General features: G+C 50.7%; 1 protein-coding gene across 2 annotated transcripts in view; it reads left to right on the top strand.

The window, feature by feature from the left end:
* WWC3 (WWC family member 3) overlaps positions 1–17,484 on the top strand; it is a 117,067-nt gene that overhangs the window by 76,680 nt on the left and 22,903 nt on the right. For both annotated transcript variants that reach the window (XM_087859871.1, XM_087859870.1), the window contains exons 9-11: positions 12,352–12,594; positions 15,129–15,218; positions 16,197–16,762. In XM_087859871.1, coding sequence (XP_087715997.1) covers positions 12,352–12,594; positions 15,129–15,218; positions 16,197–16,762 — 899 coding nt within the window. The remainder of the gene's footprint in view (positions 1–12,351; positions 12,595–15,128; positions 15,219–16,196; positions 16,763–17,484) is intronic.

Here is a 17,484-nt window from a genome sequence, read left to right as displayed (position 1 = left end):
TAAAACCAAATTATTTCCAAATATGTGCTTGAGAAAGCTATGAAGCATATCTTTTTAAAAAAGTTTCCTTAGTCACATATGAACTATTTTCTTGGAGGGTGGGGTAGAAGGAGCGGAATGCCAGGTGGGGTAAGGAGGGGTCCTTTCTGGAAGTGAAATAGCTGGGTCTGCTCCATATTCTGTATCATTCATGATGTCTGGAAATCCACTTTGTCGCCTTTTTAGAAAATGTAAAAATAGCAACAAAAGCGGATCATATGACTCCCTGCTAGAGGGCTGGCCTGAGCTGACGTGGGCTTTCTGCTTGCTCAGAGCTCGTATACCCGCTTCTTCCTGGCTTCTCACCATGTATCTGTGCTGGGCTTTACGTTTCCATGCGGACCGCTGCCAAGTGCATTCAGCCGTGCTGCTTATCTCCGCGGCCATATTCTCCATTTGTCGTACATTCCTTCTCCTGAGCTCGCTGCCGTGTGTCAGGGGCCATTGTCCCCTCTGAGTATTCCTCCGCTCGTTCTTGCATGTTTCTACCGGATCGCACAGTGTGGGTGCTGGAATTTGCTGTGCCATATTAAAATGCAGAAAATAGATGTTTGCTACACTTAGGGACATAATCGTTAAACGTGTTTTGCTTCGACATTTATTAAACATAGCAAGCGATTTCTTTGTTTTCTAGAGATAGTATCGGTACATAGTGAGTAACCTTTTAAATGTTGAGATAAGACATTTGGGCTAAAAGGCAAGTATTTGAGAAAATTATTCAGGGGAAGACAGTGCATTTTATCGGTGGCTCTTAAATGACAGTACTATTTCAGGATTGCCAGGACCTTGTTAGGAGACGCACTGCAGCTATGTGGGGTGGGGGTGGGTTGGGGGGATGCCCTGCCCCCAGTGCTTCAGCCTTTGTGGGACAGAAACGCCGTTCTGGGCTGCACCGGCCACAGTTAAATATCTGGGACACGTCGTGGAGATGTCCTGGATCGGCTTGCATAAGCACGGAGTGTCCTTTTCCCACTAGCACAGTGGTTCCCAACAGGTGGAGTGGGGGAGTGGGGACTTTACCCCCAGGGGACTCCTGGCCCTGTCCGGAGGCAGGTTTGGTTGTCACAGCTCTGGGGAACCTGCTGTTGGCATCTAGTGGGTGGAGCCCACGGTCGCTGCTCAATGTCCTCCAGTGCATAGGCCGGCCCCACGCAGAGAACGGTTCCCCCACATGTCAGCGGTGCCGAAGCCGAGTACCCCTGCTCTGGCTGGAGGACTGTGATGTCTTGGCGGGGCCGTCCCCGAGGGATTTCCTGCTGGCCGATGTCAGTGGGTGACCCTAGTAGCTTCATCCGCACCCCGCAGCAGGGGGCAGAGAAGCTGCTGGAGAATGGGAGATTGTTCTTCTTTCTATGTAATACCTGCCCTGTTCTGGACCTTTCAAAAAAACCGTGTGGTTTATGCGATGTGATTACATATGGTCTTTAACCTATTTGGGAGATAAACTCCTTCCTGACTACCAGAAATATGTTGGTGTATCAGTGGCTCTGCCTGAGGGTGAGGACCTCCTCCACTGGGCAGTACCTGCCGGGGTTGTGTGCGTGCGTGTGTGAATGCATGCGCACATGCATACGTGCGCACACATACACACGGAGTCAGAAACATGCCTGTGTGTGCTCGTGCATACATGCACACATATAGTACGCACATGTGTACAGATGTGCATGCACGCTTGTATTTTCCTCTTTGTTTTTATTGCAAAAATGACACATGAATCCATTGTTTTTGTCACAGGCACAATCAGTAGAGACCACCCACTTTCCCCTTCTCTAATCCCGCTTCCTACCGTCCATGGTCTGGCATGATGCCTTCCAGGCTTTTATCTCAACATTTAACTCAAGTGAGCCCGGTGGAGTGAAGGAGCATGTGATGCGTAGCTTAGGGTGCGTACACATCCCTCTGCGGATGGACATCTTACACGGTTGCAGTGTTTCCTTTACACAAACAGCGCACATCTTTTCACACGCCCCAGCCTTGTAGAAATGACCGTTTCCTTGGGCTGATAGTTACCAATGAAATGCACAGATCTTAAGGCACGCACATGGGAAGGTTTTATAGGGGCACCTGGGTGACTCAGTCGGTTGAGCGCCTGACTCTTGATCTCCGCTCAGGTCTTTATCTCACGGTCCTGAGGTCGAGCCCCGCGTGAAGCCTACTTAAAAAAGAAAAAGAAAAGAAAAAAAAAGTTTTGGTAGATACCCCCAAATTGCCTTCCAGAATGACTTAGGCACCTTGCACTGCCACCGGCGCCGATGGAGAGCCCTGATTTTCACATCGGCTGAGCATCATTAAACATGTTCATGCTTTGTAAATTTTACTAGAGTAATGGGCAAAGACCTTCTTTCAGTTGTCATGTGCTTCTCCCTGGTGTGAATGGCACATTTCCTGGTGCCATTCAACGTAATTTTGTGTGACTTTTGGTTATTTTAATTGCTATGTCTGAATTTTTTTTCCAGACAAGTGATCCTTTCAAAACCTGTTAGATGCTATCATTCCCCTGTTCCACATGGCTCTTAACCCTTGAAAGAGGCAACTTTTGCTCCCCAGGGAACAGTTTTGGTCCTCATGACTAGGGACAGGGTACTGCAGGCGCCCAGTGGGTGGAGCCCGGGGACGCTGCCAAACAGCCCACAATGCACAGCATGGCCCCACAGCAAACACCCCGGTGGCCCAGAGTGTGTCAGTAGTGCCTCAGCTGAGAAACCTTACCCTTGGCCTTCTTAGTATGCTCCTAGATCCCGGCTGTGTTTGGACAACAAGGGCCCACAGGAGCCAGTTTTCCACTAATTCAGGACATTAGCCCACTCCCCCGTGTCCTCCCTCGCCCTGTACCAGACAGGTTGGCCCCTCAGTCTTCCTCAGACACACCAGGTCTCAAACCTGCCAGGTGAACTCCTGACTTAGTGCCTAGAGTCAGCAGAATAATGGCCCTCTCAGAATGGTCCTGTCCTAACCCCCAGAACCTGGTGGGTCTGTTGCCTTCCGTGGCAGAAGAAACTTTGCAGATGGGATTAAGTCAAGGACGTTGAGATGGGGTGATGATTATGGGTGATCCAAGTGGGCTCAGTGTCATCAGTAGGGGCCTTAGAAGAGGGACAGTCTGGGAAGGAGATGTGAGGAGGGGAGCAGAGAGCAGAGTGGTGTGGGCCATGAGCCGAGGCCTGTGGGCAGCCCCTAGAAATGACAGTGCAATGGATTCTTCCCTAGAACCTCCAGAAGGATCACAGCGCTGCCCACCCATTTTTGACTTTTGACTTCCGGACCTATAAGATAATAATGTGTGCTGTGCTAAGCCACCACGTCTGTGATCTTCTGTTAAGGCAACAAGAGGAAACTCACACAGTGCCCTTGGCCTTTGCTGTTTCCTCTGCCGACAGTGGGGTGCTTTACCTCAAATTGTCAGGTGGCTTCTGCTCTTCTCTTGGTCACCTTGTCAGAGATGCTTCCGTGATCATCCAGAATAAAGTAGCATGACCCATTCCCGTGCCCGTCACCGCGATCCTCCCAGCAAATGTAATCACTTAACCCGTTCTCTACATACGTGTTTGCTTTTTCATCATTTGTTTTTCCCTCCGAGAATGTAAACCCCACAAGGGTAGGGATTTAGGTCTGTTTAGGTCATTGCTATAATTCCAGTAGCTGAATACCCACTGAATATCTATTGAATGAGTAAACGAGGGCCCCATTTGGTCATACTTGCTATTTGGCCCTTGCTTCTGCCTGTGGGCAAGCAGGAGTCCTCGGGGGCCCAGGTCACCTCCAGGCTGACTGCTCTGCTCCTGGTCCCTTCCCCAGGGCCCGATGTGGGCCTTGGGTTATTTCTCCTTGACCTGAGGAGAGAAAAGGCATCAAGATATGCGTGTCTTTAGGGTTCTAACAGAGGCAGGGGAGATGGTCTCTCTGTTTCAAGAACAGTGTTTGCATGATACATAATCACACCAAGCTTACAGCCCTTGGGCCTTCATGGACATTTGAAAAGGCTCATGATCTTGAATCTTTCTGTAATGAATTCTCTTCTTGGGTGCTGGAGAAAACAGCATTGGAGCTGCACCCTGAAAGATCCTGGGATTCTGGCTGCCCATGCATTTGGGAAGGGCTTTCTCAAGCAAGAGGGGGGCAGGGATCAGGATGGAAAGATGTGCGATCGCAAGTTTCTGAGGAGGTGGGGGTCGGTCTGCGGCAGCCGGACCAGCTGTAGTTGCAGAACGAAGGGGAGCAGGGATGGGAGGGTGGGATGGAGGTTGCCACAAGCAGAGAGGCAGGTCTCTATCATGGGAGACCACTAGTACCTTGGAAAGGAGGTGAAATTGCTGGGTATTCTAGGACTTTTGAGTCGGGAATGTTCAGTGTGCACCATCCAAATGGTGAGATGTCCGGGAGGGCAGTTGGGGGTGGTACCGACGTCATGGAGTGGCTGAGCTCACCTTGGGAGAGAGCGTGCACTGAGAAAGGAAGAGAAGTCAGGACTGAGTCATAAGAAAGTCCCGTAGCTATTGGCGTAGTGAGAGTGAGGTTGGCCAGGGGAGGGAAGTAAAAGATCCAAGAGAGTCTGGCTAGGAGTGAGCAGAAAAGAGAAGAGGAAGTAAAACCTCAGAAGACATACCTCCAGGGACCCACAGCAGAGGGGGAGATGCTGGCAAAGGACGTCAGGAAGGGAACAGAGAAGTAACACCAGTGGGCGGACGGACAGACCTCTGCTTCCCCAGCACTGCTCAGAGGGGTCCGTGGTCCACCGTGCACGGGGAAAAGGAGGGCAGCGACAGGTTTTTATCACGCTGATTTGCTTTTTTTCCATTTAAAGAACTCTTATTCTGATCTTTTTTTTTTCTTTTAAAATATCTTTCTCTTAAAAAATGATGATAGTTGATGTGAGTATGTTTTTTCAAAATCTCTACTTGGGAAAATAAAAAGTTGGTGGCCCTACATCAGCCCCTCCCCCTTCCTTAAGTCGCACCTGCCCATGCGGAGCGTGATGGAGATGGCACTCCCTGGAGCTAAAGGAGGCGAATGGCCCTGAAGAGAGAGTTCTCAGAGGCTTACTTCATGGCCGAGGGTCGTTGAGAAGGTGGATCTGGAGTTTTAATAATGAGTATCTGTTTTCATTGGACTTTCAGCTGCTTTAAAATGTCTACGAAGCATTCTTGCTGGCAGAGACCTCAACCTCTGTCCACCAAGCCGTTGATCGCGGCGCCCTCTGTCGGGCACTCGGGGTTCTAGTCCCCTGAGGTGGCTGCTGAGCACGTTTCCAGTCCCCGGGGAGTTGATTGTGCCTCTAGTCACTGAAGTTAGTTCTTCTAGATCTGGCTTCTGATCTGGTGAGCAAGTGAGGGCCTGACTTGTAACCTACTCGTCCGTAGGGCATATGATTGCCAGCCGCACCTGGCAGGGGCCTTGACTGGACACACCTTGGAGCCATGGGTCAGGACAGCCTCACGTCCCCACCCCTCAGCAGACAGGTGAAATTAGGGAGGGTCGGTGTCCTCAGGTCCCAGGAGTGGAATCATCCAGAGCCACATCAGGGCTTTTATTCCAGTTGTTGTTTCTGTTTTTTCAGACTGCCTCCAAATGAAACACAGGATGAGAACGGTATAGACTTGGGAGGAGCACGGCGACAAGCGGTTCTGCCCCAAAAACTAAATCTAGAACCAGCATTAACGTTTCAGAACCCGAGCAGCGAGGACCACAGTCAAAGCACAGTGGCTTTGATGTTCTGGCCAGGAACACTCCACGTGGCCACCTCCGTGACAGCCCCATGAGCATCCCTGGAGGGGGTTGGCCCACGTACAGGAAAGCAACACGTACCCCGTTGACCCACCGATGTTTAAAGATTTTATTTATTTATTTGTAAGAGAGAGAGACACACAGAGAGAGCACAAGCAGGGGACTGGCAGGCAGAGGGAGATGCAGGCTCCTCTCTGAGCAGGGAGCCCGATGTAGGACTCGATCCCAGGACCCCAGGATCATGACCTGAGCCGAAGGCACACGCTTCACCTGCTGAGCCACCCAGGTGCCCCAAAAGTGCATCACTGTTAAAGGTAGTGTTAGCAAAGAATAATGCAATGCATCCTGCTCAGCTCTTTCACCCTGAGGCTGGGAATGGCAGGTGGCTTTTCTTTTGCTGCTGGACTTGCATTATTTTATCTTATTTTATTTTATTTTATTTTATTTTATTTTATTTTATTTATTTATTTATCTATTTTTTTTTAAGATTTTATTTATTTATTCGACAGAGACAGAGACAGCCAGCGAGAGAGGGAACACAAGCAGGGGAGTGGGAGAGGAAGAAGCAGGCTCACAGCGGAGGAGCCTGATGTGGGGCTCGATCCCAGAACGCCGGGATCACGCCCTGAGCTGAAGGCAGACGCCCAACCGCTGTGCCACCCAGGCACCCCCGGACTTGCATTATTTTAGTGCTACAGTTCGGTATTTGGTCTTGTCATTTCTGCTATCTCAGCTGTGGACATCAGTCCCCCAGCTCCCGTTTCCAAAATCATTCCTCCCCCAGAAGTTCAGCTTGTCGATCCTCTGCAAAACCTCCTGGGCTTTACCACTTCTCAGTGGGGGCAGAAGTGTACGTGTATATGTATTTCAGAGAAGTCTCCCCTTGCATATCTAGATTTGAGATTGTTTTTCAGAAGTCGGGAAATCATCAGAATGCAGTGTTCTGGACAATGAGAAGTATCAGGATGTATTCAGATTTAAAGGAAGTTTGTGTAAGTGGGACTCATATTCCAAGTAGTGGTGTGATTGCTAGAGAATTCCCTAGACCAAACCACAACTCTCATGGTGACTAGTTTTGTGTTTTCAACTCCAGGTCATGTGAAATGTACCCAAACAACTGCTTCTTTGTTTCCCTTCAGGAACATCACTTTGGATTCTCAGGGCAGACCTTATGATAGGAATATTTTCACATTCTTGGTTAAAAATTTTAGAATTTTTCTTTTCTTTTTTTTTTTTTTTAAGATTTTTATTTATTTGAGAGAGAGAGAGAGAGCATGAGAGTGGGGTGAGGGGCAGAGGGAGAAGCAGGCTCCCCACTGAGCATGGAGCCCGAAGTGGGACACAATCCTGGGACCCCGGGATCATGACCTGAGCTGAAGGCAGATGCTCAACTGACTGAGCCACCCGGGCGCCCATAAACTGTAGAATTTTTCAAAGCCACTTTGGAAGAACAAGTCTTGAAGTAATCCCACTGACGCAGATAGTTCCTTATTTTTAACCTAAGAGCACTTGTTCCAGAACTATGCACAAACTGTAGCTGTTTCCATAGAAACACTCACAGTCCAGATAGGAACAAAACTTTTGGCCCATCCAGTTTCTCTGTGTCTTAGCGTTTGTTGCCAGGATGGGTCCTGCTGTTCATCCGTTGTCAGCAGTCAGTGTCGTGTTAGGATTCCAGTTGGATTTGATCAGTCGCTTAGGGTTTTCCTGCGTCTCTCCAGTGACTGTGTATCTGGGTTCGGGGGTGAGGCACAGCCGGGGCGGGGGGGGAACACGGGAAAGCATCTTTGCCACTGTGGCTCCTCCTTCCCCACTCAGGCCAAGACAAAGAACCCTGCAGGTGTTCTGCTTTCAGTTAAGGAAGTCGCTCTCCGAAGGGGAAATGAGGTGTGAGGGCAGGGAGGGGCGTGGGGGTGTGAGTACACCCTTCCGCCACCACGTAGTCTAGATTCATTCTCGAATTCCAGTGTAGGATAGAGAGAGCTGAGCCAAATGGACGCCGGTTTATCAATATTTAGCTCAGTCAGCTGAAAGGATTTTATCACCCATCTGACCTCGATCTTAGCTGAGATTTTCTTGGAACTTTTGCTTTTCACTTACATGGATATTTACAAAAAGAAAACTAAAGAGAGAAAACATAGGAAGTATCAAAGCTGTAGCTGCGATTGAAATCTGAAGGCACAAGGCTCTAAGCTGACACTGTGCCCCAGAATGTGGCGTTGGGGTCCCATCGTCATGTCTCATAACCATCAGATGGGACCGTGGCTTGCCTGGAGTTCTGTCTTCCTTCCAGAAAGCAGCCGTATTTTAGGAACATGCAAGGGGCGCCTGGGTGGCACAGCGGTTGAGCTTCTGCCTTCGGCTCAGGGCGTGATCCCGGCGTTCTGGGATCGAGCCCCACGTCAGGCTCCTCCGCTGTGAGCCTGCTTCTTCCTCTCCCACTCCCCCTGCTTGTGTTCCCTGTCTCGCTGGCTGTCTCTATCCTGTGGAATAAATAAATTAAAAAAAAAATTATATGGTAAACTGCAGAATTGAGGTATAAATTCAAATAATTTAGGATTATTTTGGATATGTAAAATATACCTCAAAACTGTGTTTATTAGAAGTGCATTTTTTACAGTAAAAATGCAAATGACATTTAGGATTTCCATGGGAATTATGAGGCTCTCAGTAGTTTCTGCAGCATAAATGCAGGTTTCCATTCATGGTTTAATGGTGCCTCAGTTGTAACAGAAAATGTATTTGGGCAAAAATAGTGAGGGAAAAATGATTCATATTTTACTTCTGCCTGCATCAGACCTGTTCAGGGAATAGAATTTGGAATATGAAACCTGAATGCTTGATCTGAGGATTTCATTTCTTCTCTATCATGAGCACATGGACGTATATTCTAAAGCTTTTGTAAAGGCATTTGTGAGGGATTATATATAGGCCATAAAATTTATTACCTATCAAAAATTACAATCAGTACAGATTATGCTTGACTTAGAGGGAAAAAAACCTCTCACCAGTTTTAAGTTGCTCTCAGTTTTCTTTAAAAATGACCTTGGGGAAGTTTCTTTTTTGCCAACTTTAATCATGACCTTACTTTGCTTTCATGTATTTAATTTCACTGAAATGATATTTCAGGGGGGAAAAAAAGCGCCTTTCTGGAGATTGTTTTTCTTGTCTTGCTCAGAATTGGAACGATGGTGCTCGCAGGAGTGGGGTCCCAGCCTCCGGGCCAGCCGTATGGCGGGGAAGTGGAGGAGGGGGCACTGTAAGTCTACATCTGTGTTTGGCCTCAGGTGCCAAGTCTGTCTCCTCCATGAAACCTAACACACGAAGCGTATCCTTGCAGATGGCTTGTTTCTAGGCCGCAACAGAGTAGACAAGGCATAGCGCGTCAAAGGCAAAGCCGTCTCAGCTGTCCCTCGGTGAATGCACAAGAAACATTGAAGGAATCCTTCTAGAGCTTTTGGCTTCCAGTGCAGACAGACAAGACGTATGTGCCACACTCTGAACCTGGCTGAGAGCAGGCCCCGAATGTCTGCATCTGGAGTGTGGCTATAGGGAGAGAAATGGCACTTGGCACTATATACCTGTATCCTTCTGGACTCATGGATAGCTCGGAGACGACCAGGCACTCATTTGCATCATTGTGAAATTTATGTGCAAAAGCACGATTCTTCAGCATAGAAACGCTTGCCTCGTGTTCAGCACAGCCCAAACGGCTTTCCCAGATGGGCCGCACGAAGTCAGCTTCGTCCTGATCTTGTGTGTGCTGCAGAGGTCGTCCCTTGCCAAGTGTCTGTGCATATCTGTCTTGTAAGCTCTGTAGAGTCACAGGACCGTGTGTCACTTGGGCCGCTGTACAAATTTCTCTTATGCCTTCAGTGGACAGATCTTTTGATGTTGGGCCTTCACCTCTCTTCCCGGCTGTAATTCTTTTCTTCCCGCATTCTGTTTTCTGGTAGCGGGTATTACTTGAGATTTGCCCGGAAAGCATAGGATTATCTGGGGTTGGATTATCTGCCCCCCCTCAGCAACTTGATGGCTTGTAGAGTGGCAGCTGACCAGCACCTGGCCAACTCAGACGGAATCTTGATCACCTTCCGTGTACACCTCAGAAAACTCAGAGGGCGTGCTTTTCAAAATGTGGGTTCTTATAGTCTATGAATGAGAATTAGTATATGTTACGAAGCAATGCCGCTAACTTCAGCTGGGTTCAGGGAGGCTTTCCTGCAGGTGGATCAGATAAATGAAAAATTATGAGAACACAATGGATTTGCACAGTGTTGTTTGTCTCTTTCATATTTATTCCTTAGTTTTGACTTGTCTTGATCTCCAGTAGAACGTTCCAGAAATTTCATTGGGTATAATGTCTAATTCGGCACTAACTTATTTATGGGCCGACTTGGAGTGTGTTTTCCTTGGGCTTCAGCTGTATGACTGCCATAAATTTTCATTACACTAATTAGACGTAGATGGATGCCCAAGCCCGGTTGGGTTCCTAGTCCTGGTCAGCCGCCTCTGCCAGTGGTATTTTTCAGTGACATGCTTTGGCACCATTTTCCAACACATTTTCAGGAAATTAGTTTTAAGTTGGAAAAGAACTTGCCTAATAAAGCTACTGACATTCAGCTATTTTCTTTACCTTCTTGGGGAATTGGACTTGAGTACGGTGTGCACGTTTAAACTATTACTTGTGTACTCCTTTTAAAAAAGATTTTATTGATTTATTTGAGAGAGAGTGCAAGCTGGGGGAAGGGGCAGAGGGAGAGGGAGAAGCAGACGCCCCTGCTGAGCGGGGAGCCCAACACGGGGCTCGATCCATGACCCTAAGATCATGACGTGAGCCGAAGGCAGACGCTTCACCAACTGAGCCACCCGGGCGCCCCTACTTTTTTTTTGTAAACTGTTGTGTTTTTTGATTGGTTTGGTACGTGAAGAAGGCGTCTTACCCAGCCTAGTCAGCCCCCATGCTCATGTCTAGCTCAAGAGGAGCCTGACAGGCTTCCACACGCGGGCCAACACCAGGTGATTGGCAGTATCAGCAGGGAGCACAGTGTTGAGGGTTCTGAGGTCTGGACCTAGCGGGCAGGATGCCAGCTTTGATTAGTTCGTGTGCCCTGGGCAGGGACAGGGTGGTGGCAGGAGCGCTCCTGCCGTTCCTATTGGAGTGAGGGTCAGCGCACTGGAGCCTAAGGCAGTCCCCTGAGAGCTCCACAGCCAGTTAGGATCTTCCAGACCCCAGACCAGGCCGGGCTGCCTGAAAGCAGAGGGTTTTCAAACTGAAGTGAGCATCAGAAGTACCTAGAGGACTTGTTAAAGCCCAGGTCACCCAACGCCATCCCCAGAGTGTCGCATTCAACAGCTCTGGGGTGGCACCCAAGGTTTCCATTTGTAACAAAGCTCCTGGTAATGCTGACGCTGCCTGCCAGACCCCACTTTGAGAATTGCTGCCTTAGAGGATACAGGGCTATGTGCCCTGCCGCTTCCCTGTCTTCACAGCTCTCTGTGACCTCAGAGAAGTCTGTCGATTTTGTTTTTGGCACATGTATGCCAACCTCTGCCCTCCACAGCCTTGGGTTCGGGGCGAGTCTGGCGTCCCTCGTTTCTGTCTGAAAACAGCCCTCCTGTTTAGCTACACTTAGACTTGAAGGGCTGAAATCATTCTAGTCCGCCTGTGAAAGGCTGCTCTGACAACACGAGCCACATCCATCTCGTTTAATCTGCATTCATCGACAACTCAGGACGCAAAACGATGCAGCCCGTGTGCCAAGCAAACACGTGGAAATGTAGGCACGTGGAAGGTGACAGCAGAGTCCGTACTTTTATACCCGGAGCATGGTCGTGCCGATACGTTTGGTGAGGCCGACTGGTTGGCACCCCCGGTGGCCTGACGCTGGCATGTGCGCTTAGCAGGGCTGACTCTCGTGCGTCCGTGTATTTGCTGGCGTGTTTGTGCAGTTTCACGCGCTTAGCTCTTGCTGAGTGTCTGCTCTCTGCAAGGCGTTTTGAATGTCACTCGTGCTCCAGGTGCCTGGTGCTGGAGAAACCAAACAGAGCTGGAAGACGTGGCTCGCTGGGCTTCGGGGACTTTCTGTTCAGAAGCCCCGTGATGGGTGCATTTCTCTCCTGTCGTTTTGTCCGGGGGGTGTTGGCAGTTGGGTACAGCAGAGCAGGCAGGAAGCCAGAAGCGTCTCTCGTGCATCCAGCACTGTGTTTAGCTACCGATGATGGGGGATGGGGAGAGGAGCCGGTTGCATCCTGCTCTGGGACAGTGCCGTGGAGGAAAGCACGAATCTGAAACAACACAGTGCATGGGGTGTGGAGGATGCCAGCCTTTTCGTCCATTCTTTGAAGCAGGCATGCCATGCTAACTGCCATCCCAAATCTCCTAGACCAGGGGAGGTTATGTACAGGACCTACTCGTTCGTTTTATTACCCGTCATTTCCAGATGCTTTGTTTTTGTCATTTCAGGTTCACTTGGTGCCATAATTTCAGTATGTCCTTAGCAGAGTAAGTTTCTAGGATCCGTGCGATGGTGTGGAGAATGTGTGGTGATACTTTGACGTCACGGATTTTTCTGGGCCCGTCTCTTGCAGAGTCTCGACAATCCAGCAGCAGCTGGCCCAGCTTGAGAACGAGTCGTGGCCAGGCCTGGCCGAGGCCGACAGGGACCGGCTGCAGCTCATCAAGGAGAAGGAAGCCCTGCTTCAAGAGCTGCAGCTCATCATTCAGCAGAGGAGGCCGGTGGAAGACGTGGCCCGGCTGGAGGAGGAGAGGAGGCGCCTGGAGGAGGAGATCCAGCGAGCCCGGGCCACGTCGGTGCAGGGCGCCACGGAAAGGTGGGCCAGCTTCGGGGGAAGAGCCAACCAGAAAAGCGAACTTGGAGAACTTGCACGTGACTCGAGATCGGTCCTGGTCATTAGTACTCAGGGCATCGACCCCCTGGTGTGCCTTCCCTTCTGTGGGACGTGCCAGCTCTGCCCAGGGCTCCTGGGGTTCCTTGTCTCTGTTCAGAGGCAGAAGGGGATGGAGTGCGGGAAGCTGGGAGCCCCTTGCTTAGCACCCCCCCTCCCAGGATCGGGGTGCTTTTGCCTTGTTCGCAGAACGACAGCCTGGACAGGCGTGGGGCGGCCGGCAGGAGGGTGGGAGGCAGGCGCCGGCACGCAGAGGGAGCCCTGTTGCTGGCACGGTCGGCGTTGGGGCAAGCCACCCCTTCCTCTCATCAGCTTTGACACCCCCCCCCCGCCGCAGCCGGAGAGCCTGCTGGCTCTGTGGCAGCACGAAGCCGGCAGCCTGGCACGTGTCCGCTCCCAGAGGCACCTCCCCACAGTCTGTCTTGGGCTCTTGGTTGGCATCGGAGGCTTGAAGCCAGCTCGGCACCCCAAGTCTTCTGTTTTGCCACGGGCTGCGTCAGAGGCCAGGTCTGCAGTCCCCATTTCATGGCTGTCAGAAGTTTATCTGGGTATCCGCTGAGCTTTGGAGAACTCCCCCCCCATGTGATAATCTACTGGACCTTCAAATTCAGTGTGTTGAGAGGACCCTATGCTGTATCTGTATGAGCCTCTGTACGTAGAGTTTAATAGCCGGATTACTGCATCCCTGCAGATGCCCTTTTGCCTGTCGTTCCGTCACATGGGAGCTTGTTCTCGGTACGTGTCGGAGTTATCAGTGCTTGGTGACATGAGTGGCTGGTGTCAGTGCTGGCGGGAAGTGGTGGCATTGGGAGAGCCCAGCTCATAGGAATAGCTGGAGTGAACTTTCGTTTGCTTGAGATGATCGCATGCCCTGTCACTTCACTCAAGATAAACGCAGAGTTGGTTTTGAGTCTGGGAAGGGCCCATGAACTGAAGTTTTCGTCTGTGCTCTTGTGCTTCTGCTCTCTCCTTGGTATTCTATCATATATGTTCTGCGGAGGAGGGCCTGGGAGTTCGTTGGGTTGGTTGTCTCAAGGGGGTGGATTGTGGTCCCGTGAGTGCCCCCTGCTTCTTAGGACCCCATTCCCACTTGACTGTTTTTGCCCTCGCCATGTGGAAATCTCAGGGTACAAATCCACGGAACCCCATGGAGCTGGTGTGACCCTCAATGCCCGGGTTCACAGACCGGGTTAGCCAAACTCATCCAGCTGCTGGAGTCTCTTGTGGGACCAGCTCAGGAGCTGAGTGCTGGGATGCAGAGCCCTCCGCTGGATTGAATTGGCCCACGTGTGTCTCCTGAATCAGCCCCTAAACAGCCTTGGGCAGGGAAGGGCAGCCACTGGTGCTAACAAGCACTTTCATGCCGGGTACTTCTGCAAACGTTCTCTGTCCGAGACCCGCGCTGCATGGCGACGCGGTGGGGCCAAGTGCCCCCCCACCCCGGGCTCCTGCAGCCGTGGCGTTCTGGGCCTGGCCGAGGCAGGCCTGTTTCTCTGTGCTCCTCCCTTCCTCGGATGCATGCTTGTATTGGAAGCATGGGCACTCGAGGTGGGAGGCTTTCTCCGATAACAGGCTGAGGGGCGTTAGACCCAGTGTCGAGATGGAACAAAGTGACCAGGGTCGGTGTCTTTGGGCTGAGATGAGCCCACTGCTTGGCCAGTCTTTGCCTGACTCGGCCCCGGTGCCCTTATCCGTCAGGTAGGAGCTTTGCCCTGGGGTAGTGTCACGGGGGGGATTGGGATGGTGAAAAGCCTTCCCCGGTCAAAGGACAGAGCGACTGTTTTAAGGGTGCCTATTTGGTCACATGTTAAATGCCATTGTTTGATTTATAAACAAGGACTGTTCGTTCTGAGGCAAACTCATTCATTCATTCATTCAGTGTTGAGTGCCTGTACGCGTGGGGCTCTATTCGAGGCAGTGGGCTTAGTGCAGTGGACAAAGTTCATTTCAGAAATCCTTAAGTAAAAGAACGTGGAAAGAAGAGAAAACATGCCCTCCAGCCTTGTGACAGTTGCTGTTTTGTTTTATTTGTGTCTAATCTTAATTCTATGGATTTTAGGATTGCATGCATTTTTGCCTGCAGTGGGGCTTAAGTAAGGGACTCTGATCTGTTCTAAGGAATTCCAGTGGGTTACTGCATGTTCTGCATTTGAGGCCATCTTCTGGTCTAGCCTCTCATCTTTTCTGTCTGTTCAAGCACCCGCCCACTCACCCACCCACCCATCTGTGGAGCTTCGACAGTGTATCAGGCACTGTTCGGGGGGCGGGGGGTGGGGTGGGCAGTGTCAAGCAAGACAGAAACAGTCTCTGTTATCTTGGTGTTTGCGACCTACCTGTGCTTTTTAGAATTTAGTCATTCAAACCCAGATCATTTGGGGAAATTTACAGTTGAATTTCTTGTTGGGAAAATAAACTCACTCTTATTGAAATCCACCAATGGACTGTTTTCTTACCTACAGGATTCTGCTTCAGGAAAAAAGAAATTGTCTACTTATGCAGCTGGAAGAAGCTACCCGCCTAACGTCCTACCTCCAGTCCCAGTTGAAAAGGTAGGTAACTTTATTTATTTTTATTTTATTTTATTTTGGGGGGGGAGCAGAGGGAGAGAGAGAATGTCAAGCAGCCTCCACCAGATCATGACCTGAGCTGAAATCAGGAGTCGGATGCTTAATTGACTGAGCCACCTAGGCGCCCCTAAAAGGGCAGGTAACTTGAAAAGAGAAAACTATACCTGATTATCATGTTACGATGGTGCGTCCATGAACTTCCTCATTCCCTTTAGCTGGTTTTTCCTCCTGCCAGAACTGAGAGCCAGACGGGGTTGTAAACACAGAGTGGGGAAGCGGCGACATTGCATTTTTAAGAGGAGCTGCTAATGTGTGATTCAGGGAATGTGAGGAGAACCAAGTCTGGCTGCAGAATAACGAGTCTAAAGTCAAACTTGTCCGATGATTTTATAATTCACAGCTTTGGAAGTGTGTATATCCCTTTCCATATGCACATGGATAGTTTTATTTTGTTTTTTTAAAACATGATAGGAGTATTTTTAAAGTAAGATTTGTATGCTCAGTAATGGCTTCGTTTTCAAGTACTTCGTGTATTGTGAAGCATAATATTAAGGGCCTTCTGTGTATTACTTTCTCGGTTATTCCTCCTAAAAATGCCATGAGGTAGGAATGATTATCTCCCAGCCCCCAGTGAGAAAGTGGGGGTGGGGGTGGTCCCGAAAGGGCAAATGGCTTGACCCAGTGGACTCAGCTAGTCCCCATTTGAGCTGGAACTTGAAGTCAGGCGTGAGTCTCTGATGTTACCTACCACTCTCTACTGACATTCAAAAGAAACAAAGGAGATACTAGTGAAGGTGCCTTATAAATCCCCATGAGTGGTTAAAGACACGCTCTGGGTAATGGGAGCATGGGGCAGGATTCCATTCCCGCTGGAATGGCCCAGCTGACTGGAGAACAGTGGGACTCAAGCACAAGTCTTCAGGCCACTTTTCTAAGAGCGTGGGGTATCTCTCGTTTCAGCCTGTCCGCCAGCACCCTGACTGTGTCTTCAGGGAGCAGTCGTGGGTCCCTGGCCTCCAGCCGGGGCTCACTCGCCTCCAGCCGCGGGTCCTTGAGCTCCGTCAGCTTCACCGACATCTACGGCCTCCCACAGTACGAGAAACCCGATGCCGAGTGTGGCCAGCTTCTGCGCTTCGATCTCCTTCCCTTCGACTCCCTGGGACGAGACGCCCCCTTCTTAGATCCCCCGGTCCCCTCGGGCTTCCACAAGCAGAGGCGCTCCCTGGACACGCCGCAGTCCTTGGCATCCCTGTCCTCCCGCTCATCCCTGTCCTCTCTGTCTCCCCCGAGTTCGCCCTTGGACACGCCCTTCCTCCCGGCCTCGCGTGACTCGCCCTTGGCCCAACTGGGGGACAGTTTCGAGGTGCCCGGCCTGGGCACCCTCGACAGACTGCGGGCTCAGGCCTCTGCTCTGGGGGATGAGGACTTGCAGGGTACGGCCTCCCTTCAGCCGCACGGGCTCCCCGGGGATGGGGAAGGACCTCGCGAGCGAGGACCCCAAGTGCCCGCCGCTGCCACGGCTGCAAGTAAGTATTGAGGAGTGTTGCTGGTTTTCTCAGTGCTGGGGAAAGAAGGGTTTCTGGTTCCAGGAAGAAATCGTGTGCAATGGCATTGAAGTTGGCTGGCTCTTCGATTCCATAGCGAGCTTTAGATTTCAGACTATTGGTCCGGTGAGGAGGAACATGCCTGCTGTCTGTGTGCTTTCCTCGAGGGGCCTTGGGGTTTGGGGCCTGGAGAGGTCACGGAGGTGGCAGAGTCGTCTTTCCCAGGTGTTTGGTTTGTTTTCAGAACGTGCTTCATTGTTGGAAAGGACGGTAAGCGCCCCAGTCCCCTGTAGTCAGAGGCTGCTGAGGCGGTCCGGGGCCTTCGTGAGTTCCCCGCGTGCCGCCCGAGAGAAGCGCTGGCTTGTGTCTGCCTGTAGCCCCAGTGGAAAGCTCTACTTCCTTTGTCCCTGTGACTTTGTCTCTTCAGCCTTTGTCCTTAAAGATGTAATTTCTCAAACACGGGAATGAAAATCGTGTAATTTCAAAAGACATGCCGGTAAGCATCCAGCTCATTTTCTCTGGTGGTCCTCAAATCAAGCAACGTGAACGTCATGCATTTGGTCAGTGTTAATTCAGCTTCTCCTTGGTGCCCGGGCCTGTCCGGTGGTAGCCCACGTAGAAAACAGAACTGTTGTTCTAAAGAATGTTCCAGCTGATGGCTTATACACAAAGCAGAGCCTGGGCTCTGACCCTCCTCATCTTGA

This window comes from Ursus americanus, chromosome X (genome assembly GCF_024610735.1).
Source record: "Ursus americanus isolate L20-20 chromosome X, mUrsAme1.1.p, whole genome shotgun sequence".
Classification (NCBI taxonomy): Eukaryota; Metazoa; Chordata; class Mammalia; order Carnivora; family Ursidae; genus Ursus; species Ursus americanus.
The sequence above is the reverse complement of the archived record's forward strand: the minus strand, read 5'-3'. Positions and strand labels throughout refer to the sequence as shown.